This window comes from Phascolarctos cinereus, unplaced genomic scaffold (genome assembly GCF_003287225.1).
Source record: "Phascolarctos cinereus isolate Bilbo 61053 unplaced genomic scaffold, phaCin_HiC Scaffold_3;HRSCAF=262, whole genome shotgun sequence".
NCBI lineage: Eukaryota > Metazoa > Chordata > Mammalia > Diprotodontia > Phascolarctidae > Phascolarctos > Phascolarctos cinereus.
The window spans coordinates 206272494-206285876 of record NW_027555736.1 but is presented as its reverse complement, the minus strand read 5'-3'; the positions used below and the strand labels follow the sequence as shown (position 1 = coordinate 206285876).

The following is a 13383-nucleotide window of genomic DNA, read 5'->3' as shown; positions in this document are numbered from 1 at the left end:
CTTTTTCTATAATCCAGTATAAAAGAGTCAGTTCTTGAGAAGCATCATTATAATGCACAAACACTACCAACTCAAGGCTGGAAGCAGGAAATACAGTTTTTAACAGTGGCTGGTGCAGATCCATTGCTCTGCTTCAGCAATTTTGAATTTCCTCCTTCCCAACACTATTATCTATGTGTGCCCCATCTTCAAGCTCTTTCATTTGTTGCTCCCAGGCTTAAAAATGCTTTCTCTCCTTACAATCTCACAGAACTCCTCACTTCTTTCAAGATATAGCTCAAATACCACCTTCTGCCTGAAGTCTTTTCCCGATTACCTCCAAAAATGACTACCTTTCCCTCCCTAAACTACCTTGTATTTCTCATGTGTATACATGCACCTATGTATAAATATGCATGCTTATATACACATATTTACATGTGTACACTACACATATACTCATACACACAAGCATATACATGCACATATACCTACACAGACATATAAGTGTATATATATATATATATATATATATATATACACACACACACACAAATGTATACATATATACACATTTACATATGTATGTATGGGCATTTTCTCTGGTAAGAACTTAAGCCCACCAAAAGCAGGGACTGGATCATTTTTCTTTGTATCCCCATAGAGAAGGCACTTTTAAATGTTTTTGATTAATCTCAGTTCTCTATAATGTTTACTATTAGGCTAAGAGATAATGAATATATAAGATCTAAAAATTGAATACCATAATTTTACCCAAATTCAAATCCCATCTGTTCTGCTTACTACCCATGTGACCCTGGAAATCACTTAACCTTTCTAGACCTCCATTTTCTCTTTTGTAAAATGAGGAAAATAGACTAAGTGATCTCTGAGATCCCTTTCAGCTCTAAATCCTATTGATTTATTATAATGCACACAACACAGAGATCTCTATTTATATACAGCCACCGAGATACAACAGTTCTATAAAAAGTTTTTTAAATGATACTTTGCTTTGACTAACACTAAGTTACATTAATAAAGAATGAAGTTTGTAATGTGGTCAAAGGACTAAACTAATACCTTGCTACAGATGAGACATGTCATATAAGCTCTATAATTTGCATGGTTATGTTTCAGAGGTATGTGGTTTTCCCTGCTTCATTCAAATCTATCTAACAAAGGTGCATATGAAGGATTTCCACTGCATACTGTAGGACTCAGGTAGTTTGGATGGATAACTATCTATACCAGGAATAAAAGATGAATAAAAGATAACTATTCTCAATTTTCTCTGAATTGTTTCACATGTCAAGTTCCAGATACTTCAATGCAGGTGGTAAGAGTACAGAAATAATCATGTTGATTACTTTTACCTTAGAGAAAATAATATGCTTTGTATTTTAAACTTTTTGCTTTTCTTCCTGAAGTCAGCAGAACAATTCTGCTTGCCACTGATGCTATCACAGGGAGAGCCTTCTGAAGCCACAACTTGAGTAAGAAAAAGGAAACAGGTGCCTCCTATGGCTATGGCTGTTCCTCATCACAAGGCCCTCCAGGAGGACAGATGAGGGGGGGAAAACCCTTCTTACTCCTCCTCTGTCTTCATATATCTATTACCTTCCCAAAACAAGTAAACCATGTTTCACTGAGGACTAAAACAAAAAGACTTGTCCTCAATGATCTCGGTAAGCATTCAATATCCGAGGTGTAAAATTGCACTGCAATCCATTATTTCAGTGCTTCATTGAGTACTGAATGGTCTCTATTCATACTTCTTTTGCAGAAGAACAACTCATACCTCTTCACAATAAGAAGTATCATCTGGTAGGCTAATCTTTTGAAGAAGAACCTCTCAATGTCCTTCAGGAGGTGAAGCTGTTGCTGGTAGCACCCCCAGAGAAAAAAAGAAGCAACTTTCCAACATTAGCTTTTGCCTCCAAACCTAAAGCAAAAGCTGGTATGACTGTTACTTGCCTTTTCTGTGGAAGAGTACTATAGAACATCTGTATTTGAAACCAAGGGTGGTAGCTTAAAGACAAATTGTAAAATCTCCCTTTCTTTATTTTTAAAGAAGATGATGTAAGTAAAAGGTAAAAGGGAAAAAGGGATTACAAGGGCTAATCTTACAGATAAACCAAATTTCCCTGATATACAGAAGATGAAGAACTAAAAGGTATTTCTAATGATTTTGTCACTTTTGCCTCCTAAAACAAAATAACCTTATGACGGCATCCTTTGTTTAGACCATTATAAAGCTCCATAAAATTCAGTGCTATTAAATAGTGGTCAAGGCTGGAGAAAAGAGAAGAAAACAGGTAGTAGGAATAAAGTAACGTAAGCAAGAGGATAGAACATAGCTTGGATACGGGGAGTGTCAGTCATTAAGGTGGTTGTGTATCTTCTTGTTACTGCATCGTGAAAAGAAAGAAGTCAAACTATGATATACCAGCTACTCCAGACCACCAAAAAATGCTTAGCAGAAACAGGCCTCAATAGAACCACACTGGGCCTTAAAAGCAAAAGAACATGGTGAGGAAACAAAGGGAATAGCGAAGACAAGAAAAGAGATGGTGCGACGTAAGACTACAAAGGAGGGGAGAAAAAAATTCCATGTGTCAGTTTTCTGCTCTGTACAGAAACTAGGATGCATTTTTTAAAAAGTAAGACAATTGAAAAAAAGCTAGATGGCAACCCTAAACACTGCAGGTCTTCCTCACTGTCTTATAGCTACCCAGATTCTAGTGTTGTACTTCAAGGAGAGGGGTGCTGGAGTTCTTGGGTGAGGGAGTTACATCCAGTGATAAGTAACAGCCACAGTAGATAGAAGTAGTTTTGTTTATTTCCACTGTTCCAGCTGCAGAAATCTCTCTCTGTGATGTCACTAGGGGGCAGCACTTACTCCTAGAAAATGGGAAGAGAAAGTAAAAAGGTCAAAGTTTAATGTTAACTTTCAACAAGCCAAAAATTAAAAGATGAACTTTCTACTTTATCTGAATTTGCCTAGTAAAATACAAAATAAAAAAATGGCAGAATCCATTTTAAAAGTGGGCAACACAAAAATGAATTTAAGCACTATTCTTTACTTTTACTATATCATTTTAATAATAATACTTTATAGAAAAGGCATTGTGGCCAGGAAATGCTAATCTGTAAAATACTTCAATAATAAAGATGGTCTTGATGTAATTTCACTAAAATACTTATTTATATCTTGGGATAATTTTGCCTTATGACAATCCTTATTAGTAACTAATTACCACCTATTGTGTTACAACTAGTAGAACATATTTTTGTTACTATTATTTGTCATTTACTTGACTGCTTCTGAAATTTTGGTGGCAAGACAGGGGTGGCATTTTTAATTCCAACTAATAACTTCTATTTCCATAATAATAAACTGACAGTTACATAACATTTTAAGGTTTTCAAATCACTTTATATATATCTCATTTGACTCTCTCACACAAGAGCCCTGTGAGATGGGGATACTACATGTAATATTATCTGCTATTTTACAAATGGGTAAACTCAGGTTCAAATGGTTAAGTGAGCTGCCAATTCTAAGATTGTTGTGGTAGGTTCAAATATTATCCCTTAAAGATGAGATTACTGAGGTTCAGAGATTAGAAGCATCTTGCCCAAGGTCCCATACCCTACACTAAGGATCAGGTCTGGGACTGAAACCTAGGATTTCTGACTCTAAGGCCAATGAGCTTTCCACTATGCCAGGACTAATTCTACAATTCATGAAAAAGAGGCTGTGAGAATTAGGGTTATTATGTTTTGGTAATCTGTACCTACAGAATTGAGGTCTTTAAGATGAGCTAAATAAATAATGACTTGTTGGGGATGCTGTGAATTGGATTCCTGATTTGGTGAGATGTTGAACTAGATAATCTCTGATGTCTGTCCTAATTCCAAATCTATGATTATCTTATCAAGTATGTAAAGTAATTAGAGTACTTTAGAAGCAAAGAAATATGAAAGTGTAAAATAATTAGTATCATCACCATCTACAAGTTGATATGAGTTTTCCATTTGTATATAGAAAAGAAAAAGCAATTTGGTTTAATTCTTGTAGAATCTAATCTTCAAAAAAGATGAGCACATCTGACACATTTAATTATTACTGAGTACCCTTTATATATAATACAATGCTAGGCATCAAAGGATGATAAAAAGAAATATAAAATATGATCCCTGCACATCAGGAGATTACAATCTGTTTAGGAAAACAAAACACACACAGGAAACAACTAGGTAATAATTTAAATTGTAGAGAATTAAGCATTTTCAAAATTTTTAAAGTATCTATTTTTTAGATGTTTCACATATATATGTACACGTACACACACACACACACACACACACACACACATATATAAATGTGAACTATCATTACTATTAGCCAAATTAATGTGGGCAATACCCACAATTGAAAAGGGAAGTAATCTATACAGATGAGAACATCAGCCAAGGCTTTTCAGAATTAGAGGGATTTGAATTGATGAGTAATATTTGAATAGGCAGATGGGAGGGGAAAGGCATTCCAGGCAGGAAGAACAAGATGAACAAAGGCACCAATGCAGGAATAATAAATAGCATTTACAGAGCACCTTAGAGTTGGCAAAGTATCAACCTCACAATAATCCAGTGAGATATGCAGGACAAGTATTATAATGCCCAGGCTGCTCATAAGGAAAGACTGATACTCAAGGAAATCCAGATTAGTTTACATTCCCAGTGCTCGAAAATGTCTGATTTAGGATCTGAACCTATTGTTTGACTCTTCATTCAGTGCTCCGAAATAAGAACTATATGTTCTGAAGACAATGAGAACATCAGTTGGAGGAGAGGCTTCATATGGATAAATCAGCAGTTAAAGAAATACTGGGTAAAGTCAGACTAAAGAGTTCTGAATGGTCAGACTGAGGAATTTGAACTTTATCTTGAAGGCAACAGGGAGCCACTAGAGGCCTCTGAGCAAGGGAGTTCATGATCAAAGTGTCTTTAGAGGCTTGAGTAATTAAAAATATTAAAACATTTTATGCACTATGCACATCCCTAAACTGCATACCAGCATCCCAAAGAAAAAGCAGAACAGGAAAAAGAGGTTGTTTTGTTACTATGACTAACTCTACAAGCTGTGAATATTGGTCAAGCTGTTTTGCTACAGTGCTATAATGCCACTATTTGGGCTTTCAAAATTTTATTTATGCAACATCGCTATAAAAGTTCTTCAACTTCAAATGTTCAAACACTCTACATTCTGAATTATCAGTTTTGAAACGTTACCCTATATTAGAGGGTAAATTAATGAGTAGTACATTATTTTATAAGCATAAAAATACTTTCATTGACCACATATTTGTATTTAGTGTCCAAATGGTAGAAGGAATCATATATACAAAGCATTTTCTTCAGTGCTGAAATCTGACTTTCCTAACTTAATACGCTCACAGTAACTATAATTCACACGATGATTTAAATGTTACAAAGCACTTTTCTCATAACTCTGTGAGGTAAGTAGAACAAGTTTTAGTCCTACTTTACAGAAGAAGAAACAAAGGGTGGGTTAGGCTAAGCGGCTTGCCCAAGGTCATTCTGTCTGTCAATAGAACCAAAATCCAAACCTCAGTCTCCTGATTGAAGGTCCAGTGTTCTTTCCACTATTCCATATTGCCTTATCCTGCTCAATTTCAGAATATGCAAAACAAAAACAAAAACAAGGACCTGACCTGTATAAATAGAAAAATAAAAATATCTGAAAAATATCTGAAATGTCTGATGCAGTGGGGAGAAAAATGTTAATTATCTAAAAAATAAGAATATTATGTTCAGGGAAACGGAAGAAGAATAAGAGGAGGAAAAGAAAATAGGGCTCAGCATGTGTTACATTCTAGTGCATTCAGAAATATGATGAACAAGATAGACAAATTAAAGAAAGAAAAAAAAATTTAAAACACACACGAGCCAGGGACATTATGATATTATCAACATAAACTCCTAAATAAACCTATGCTAAACAAATCAAAAATATGACAAAAAATTTTAGTCAAACATGGCTTCATCCCTTTAAAAACTGACCTAATGAGTGAAATTCTAGTTTCCTTTAGGAAACAGAGAAAAAAAGAGGAACAGAAAAACAGTACTGAGTTAGAGAACCAAGAAAGCCGAAACTAGCTCTTTATTCTAAGTGCCCTTGCAGGGAGCTGCAAGGTGTATCACCCAAGAAAAGACTAAAAGAAGAGTCTCCTTTAAGACTCTTGTTGAGTAAGAATGGAAGGGGATATCTTGACAAGGACTTTAAAGTCCCAGAACTATGTTTTGTCCTGAGTATGAAAAAAAGAACTCTGACAAACTATTAAACAGACTTACTACAGGGGAGGGGAGGGTGGGGTTTGCAGGTGGCAAAATGGAAAAAACCAATCTTCACAAAGAAGTCTAGTCTCAGATAACTCAAATAAAGCTTCTACTATCCAGGTAAGTAGGGCAATAATCTAAATTTCCTCATTGTAAGGCCACAGCTTTTCCACTAAATAAAAGACATCTGTAATGACAAATTTGAAATTCTGAAAGACTGTTAAGTTGCAGAGATTGCCTTTGTAATATAAGTTTCCTAATACAGAAGTACCCTATACGAATGAAACCATAAGTCTTAGTCCCATACTTAAAGATACACATTAAATATAAAGCTTTATTCAAACTTTCAACAGTAGCCTACCTTCACATATTGACTATTAGAAAAGGCAAATGACTATTCATGATAGTCACCAAAGGAAAAAGTATTTTAATTAGAAATTACAGGAAGTCAAAATATATAAATTGCATTAGCCTCTCTGCCAAATGTCTCTGCAGCAAAACACACACACACACACACACACCACACACACACCACACACACACACCCTCTCTACCATCACCACCACCAATACAAATATACGTAACTAAGTCTGCTAATAAAGACATTCCTGTTTAATTAAAATTTTGGCAATGATGCACATGTTATTAAAGGTAACAAGAAGGACAAAAAAGAAACCCTCAAAATTTCACTGGTATGTGCAGACACTTTAAGAATACACTGCTTAGAGAAAAGAGATAACCAGAAACAGTAATGGCATGACTGAAGTAAGACCAAGAACTCAAGACACCAATGGCAGCCTAAACAACAACTAAGGAAATGGAAGCCATGAGGACCATAGATCTAGAACCAGAAGGCACTTCAGAGGCCATTCTAGTGCATTTCCCTCATTTTACCGATGAAAAACTGGGGCTGAATGAGACAAAATGACTTGCTTAGGGTCACACAGGCATCAGAGACAGTACCTGAACCTAGTTTCTCTGACTCCAAAATGAATGTATGTTGCTTATTCTTCTTACATGCATCACTACATTAATATTGTTATTAGAAAAATAAACTTTAAACAGTTCAAGAAAACCTAAAAAACCTGCCATGACCCAAAACAACTAAAGAAAAAATACACTAAGGAAACTGTAAGACAAAATACTAAATATCAAGATTTCAAGATTTGATTCAATGTCAAAAAGTAGGTTTATGGAACAAGGAAACTTGAAACTTAAAAAAACAACTGACTAAACAAAAACACTTTCAATTAAGATTATCAAGCTCACGCAACCTGAGGTGTAATGAATTTAAACAGTAACATAATTTCCTTTATTCTGTCATCTCAGTAACAATACTTTTATCATCCCAGTATCAGCTGCTGGATGTTCTCTTTTCCCACAGCAACTCACTGACTTGTAGAAGCAAATGCAGGAGACAAGAAAAGGATGAAATTAAACTCAGCTTACGTAGTGGATCCTTGAAGCTATGTTTGGATCTCACACTAACAAGCTGTGTATAGATTTCAGTATTTACAAATTACTAAATACATGAAAACATATCTAGGTGAAGTTTTATGTACCTAAGCACAAAATATATTCAAAAGCAGTGTGCCAACTGATTTGGTAAATCTGCAGAACTCAAATTCAATAAACATTCATTTCTGCTGTCAGAGGAAAAGATCAGCAATTTTACAGTAAGACTTGGAAATACCTGAGCAGATAAACAGCCCTTTCAATATCATTGAGTTCTTCATCAACTGTTAGTCTTTCTATTTCTTCTGGTGTCTGTCAAATGCGAAACACAAATTAGGTAGAAAAATTCTCAGGGTCAAGTCTGGAACATACCCATCCCCCACAACTCCAAAAGCTAAAAGCTAATAAGGAATTTTATCTTCCCATGAAGACAGATTTCACTAAATTGAAAGATCAATGAGATCCGATCAAAGGGCTTAGATTGAAGAGAGGAACTTCAAATTCCAAATAGCTGGGAGAAGAAGCGAGGAGGAATCTTTTTTTCCCACTATTAAACAAGAATTATGGCTTGAAAGGCTCCTTTCAAATATGGGAAGCCATAGAAGAATGTTTCCTTCACCTTCTCTTACAGGCCTCTTTCTGCATGCAGGGAGGTGGGAGACAGGAGCAAAGGAAAGGGCTCCAGGTGTGTAAAGAGGGGCAGTAGGAATCAGAGACAAGTGTTTTCTCCTCACTCATTCTGCCCACTTCCCTTCTCATCCTTCCTCCTTCTCCCAGCTGCTGAAGCTCTGGAAGAAGGCAAAGGGACAGGCTCCTTGGGAAAGGTTTCCTGCACCCTCCCTTCCCCCCAGAGGCTCCCTTTGCCAACAGACCCCCAAAGAAAAAGAGGAAAGAAGACCAAATTAGGGGGAGGGTGGAGAGAGGAAAGGGACAAGAAGAGAAGCAATAGGAGGGCCTGCACAAAGATTACAGGCTTTCCTCCCTGCCTGGAGGGGCTACCTCACACTAACATGCAACCACTGAGGAAAGAAGACAAAGAGGGTTAGGAAAGGGTTGGGGACACGAGATGAGATTTGGAACAAGTTCTTTTTAACCTTCCCCTCACCCCACCTGCAGTTCAGTTTTCCACCCCCTCGATGATAGGGTAATTACAGGGAAATGTGAGGAGAGGGGCTGTGGAGATGGGAGGGGATAGGATGGAGATGCATTCTTTGTCCCCACCTTCCCTCTGGGCTCCAATCTCCTGGAGCCCTTGACTATTGGGGGCAGGGGTGGGGGAGAGGAGATATGGAAAGGTGCTATGGGCATGAGTGGGGATAAAGTAGGGACAGGTTCTCTTTACCCCCAAGTTCTGTTTTCTTAAATCCCTTGATTATTGGGGAGCTAGATGTTGTAAGAGAGGAGCTGGGGGTGTGGATAAGAACAGGTGCTTTCCACAATAGTGTTCAGGAGCCCCTGACTACCCTAGAAGAGTGAGATGTGGAAAGGGGCAATGGGGATGGGATGGAGCCCCCAAGAATAAGTGAGGAAAGCGGGTCAGGGAATGAGATAGGATGGGATGGTTCTTCCTACCCACTCTCCCCCCTCCCCAGCCCTACTCCTCTCTCTCAGAGTGTGGATGGGATGGGGACAGATTCTTTCTTCTCATCCTCTCCTCTCCCCTGTCTCTTGGGGCCCTAGGGGGAAGGGGGACAGGGAGATAGACAAAAACAGAGGAAGAGATGGGATAGGGGCCAGCCCGGACCCTAGACTCTTCTTACAGAGAGCCCCCACCAAAGATGAAGAGGTGGGAATATGGCTGTGTAGACTCATAGTACTGCACCAGATGGGATGGGAACAGGTTCTGTCTACTCCCTCATTCTACTGGAGCCCCTAATGATGACTGGGGAAGGGGTGCTGCAGACATGAAATGTAATCACCCCAACCCCATACTCTTCTCTGCATAAGCCAGGGAAAGACGAAGAGGTGTAAATACGAAAGTGTGGACTGATGGTATGGGATGAGGACAGGTGCTTTCTTTCCACCTTCTCCCTCACCCCCACCTCTTGGTTTCCTGGAACCCCTAAAGATGAAGTGAGGCTGGGGAGGCAGAGAGCTAAGGCGGCACCCCACACTTCTTTGGTGGTGCTTTTCAAAGACTCAGAGTTTGGAAATATGGGAATGTGGACTGATCGGATGGGATGGGTGCTGATGATTCTCCCCACCTCCTTCCCTCCCCCCACGTCTTGATCTCCTGGAACCCACGAAGATGGAAGGGAGGCTGAGGGGAAGCTGAGATAGGACCCTGGACTTTTTCGGAGGAGCTCTGCGAAGACGCAGAGAGTGGAAATGTGAGTGTGGAGGGATGGGATGGATGGGGTGGGACGGGATGGCATGAGATGGCATGGGATGGGATGGCATGGGGTCAGGCGCTTTCTACTCACTCATCCCCCCCAACCTTCGGTCTCTGGAACCCCTGGAGATGAAGGGGAGGCGAGATGGGACCCCTGACTCTTCTCTGGGAGAGCCTCGCGAAGACGTAGAGGCTGGGAGCGTGGGAAGGGGAACCGACGGGACGGGGAAGGCTCGGGGCGGGAAGGGGGCTCAGCGCGGGCTCTCCCCGCGCGTCCGTACCTTGAGGCTCCGACGCACCGGCCTCTCGATGATGGTGAGCTCCTGCAGGTCCTCGATGTAGCCGAACAGGCTGTTCTGACTGAAATCCATCTCCGCGGACAGCGGCAATGGAGGCATGTACCGCGGACCGCCGCCTCCTCCTCGACCGCCGCCGCCGCTGCCGCCCTCCTCGGGACTCAGAGCCGCCGCCGCCGCCGGGTCGGACCTGCCCCAGGGGATCACGGGCCCAGCCCGGCGGCCGGGACACCAGCCCGTACTTTTTTTTTTTTCCTTTTTTCCCCGCCCCAGGCTCCCCCCTCCCCCTGAAAGTGAGAAGGGGAGGAAGGAGGGAGGAAGGGGGAGGGGCTGTGGGAAAGAAAGGGGGAGGGACGAAAGGGGAGGGAGGGAAGGAGGGAAAGAGGGAAGGAAGAGAGGAAAGAGGGCGGGCGTGTGAAGGGCTCAGGGGGCGGGGGGAAACAGCCAGAGCCGCGCAGCTCAGGCCCCTGATCCGTCCAGAACCCCGCCCCCTCCCGTGACGTCGCGTGGCGTCTGGACGCAACTGCCAGGGCAACGTCATAGGTGCCCCCCCCTCCACTACCACCACCACCACCTCTCCCCTCATCCCTTTTCCCCCCAGCCCTCCGAGGCTCCTCCCATTTCTCCTTCTCCTCCTTCCCCTCCCTCCAAACTCTCACTGCCTTTGGGTGACTTGAGGGTAAGGGTACTGGGAGTGGGCTGTTTCTCTGGTCTGTTCCCCCTTTTCTTCTAAAAATGCGAATTATCTATTCCTTTTCATCTCCTGAGAAGGGAATGAAGGGAAAGGAAACGAGGAGGAGAAGGAAAAGGTTTTGGACTGTGAGGAAAAGAACTTGTTGGGGGGGCAGGCGCCTCCAAAGGTGTTCACACCCAGATTGGAGGGTAACCTGGACCGAGGACAAATGGAAAAGGGGTTCCTTGGATGAGGTCTCTCCTATTTGCAGGTGACATTGTGCTGATTGCATCAGACCCTTCGATGTGACGGGAACCTCCTGAAAGACCTAGACACCTTCAAAAGAGTTTAACCTAACAATCTACATCGGAAAAACCGAGTGGATGAAGATTGTTCCTTCCTGTGCGAGCTGAATAGAGGTGGCATAGTGGTTAGAATGCTGGGCCTGGAGTCAGGAACACTCATCTTTCTGAGTTCAAATCTGGTCTCAAATTCTTTCTAGCTGTATGGTCCTGGACAAATCACTTAACCTTGTTTGCCCCAGTTTACTTATCTGTAAAATGAGCTGGAGGAGGAAATGGCAAACCACTCTAGTAGTTTTGTCAAGAAAACCCTAAATGGGGCCACAAACCCAAACAACCAAACAACCACAACATGAATCTTGGACAAGCAGTGGTGAACACTGACCTGGGCCCAGGATCAAATAAGAGGATAGAGGCAGTAACATCTTCGGGAAATTTCACAAAAGTTCCAAATAATGCCCTGCCACAAAAGTCGATCTTTTTAACACCAGTGTTCTCACTGGGATGATACAGGGCTGAACAGCACAATGTCAAAGTCATTACAAATGTAAGTGAGTCAAAGGTGCATGGCAGAGGAAAGCAGGTTGCAATATATTAATCATGAATGGCTTATACCTCTGGCAGCCCTGGTTTCCTCCTTAACAAAATGGGGATAATAATAGCCCCTATTTCACAGGGTTGTTGTGAGGATGAAATGAGAGAATACATGTAAAGCGCTTTGCAAACCTGAGAATGCTATGTAAATATTAGTTATTGTTATCAGATAATGAAAAATTGTCAAGGATATATATGGTCAGAAAAGATGATAAGCCAATCATGGAACAAGAATGAAGAATGATAGATGAACAACCCAAGTACTGTGCCAACATCGGCAAAATTTTAAAAAAGCAGAGGAAGGCCTTCATCACATTGGTTGGACTCTTTATGAAAGTCTTCCAGAAGGACATAGACAAGAATAGTATAGGATTTGAAGGTTTGGGTTATTTGGGAGTCTCTCTGTTATGGAACAAGAGAATCTGATCAGTTTCCCTTTTGCAGTTATTTCCTCCTTTTAGTTTCATAAAAAATTGCCATTCCTGGGGAAGTAAGAAACAGGCCACTCCTAGAATGTGCACATCCTGATGAGGTTCATTGAACTTTATTATTTACAGCTAGCTCCAAGAGGTTTGGGGTATTGTCTTCCTCTGAGTCTTGAATTGGCCCTCCACCAGCCATTTGGGCATTGCAGAGACCAGTGGTTTGGGATTAGCTCATGACAGAGTGGTAGCTCCCAGATGGCTCCTGGGAGTTGCAGCATGCCAGATTGGCTCACCAGCTTTTTCCTGCGAATACAGAAAAGGTCCTTCCTCTGATGTGTGTTGGTAATGTTTCACTTTTCAGTTCCCAGGGATTTCTAGTTGTGATTAGCTAGATTGGGTGGCAGATGTCAGAATAATCATATTTCTTATCTCTGCTCAGGATATGGAAATCTGTTGTTTATAGGAACTAGGGTGCTACCAAAAAACTTTTGCATTAGGGCTAAGATGAGCATCAGAATTTTTGGAAACAGGGAGAGATCTCACAGTTTAGAGGTATAAGGCAAGATAGTAGCACACAACAAACTGCATAGGTAAATAGGAAAACAAAACATAAGTTGTACTACAGCGTCCCTGAATATTTTTTAATTCTAAAATGGCTTGACCCCTACTAAGAGGGATGACCTTGAGACATGATTTTTTTGTAAATAGACAATAGAGGCTTTGTTTTAAGGAGATAGAGCTTTCCCCTATGACAAATCATTCTAAAGGATAGCATTTGCAGTTCTATAAATCTTAATAACAGACATATTATTGTGTACATTATAAAAACGAGCATATTGACCACAAACCACACATAGATGCATGGTTCAGCTGATAGTTATGTAGTTGCAATCTTAATAGGTAGAGGGAGTACCCACATACATCCATTCAATGTGCACAAACACTGCTAGGTATTGGGGGA

At 40.7% G+C, this 13383-nt stretch overlaps 1 protein-coding gene across 5 annotated transcripts in view; it reads right to left on the bottom strand.

Annotated features, from left to right (window-relative positions):
- PPP4R4 (protein phosphatase 4 regulatory subunit 4) overlaps window positions 1-11123 on the bottom strand; it is a 126355-nt gene extending 115232 nt beyond the window's left edge. For 2 of the 5 annotated variants that reach the window (XM_021000259.2, XM_021000263.2), the window contains exons 1-2: window positions 10414-11121; window positions 8039-8112 (exon numbers count right to left, since the gene is read on the bottom strand). In XM_021000259.2, coding sequence (XP_020855918.1) covers window positions 8039-8112; window positions 10414-10530 — 191 coding nt within the window. In that variant the 5' untranslated portion in view covers window positions 10531-11121. Of the gene's footprint in view, window positions 1-8038; window positions 8113-10413 lie in introns of all 5 variants that reach the window. The other 3 variants (XM_021000260.2, XM_021000258.2, XM_021000261.2) reach the window with 2 other exon arrangements.
- Window positions 11124-13383: the final 2260 nt, after the last annotated feature.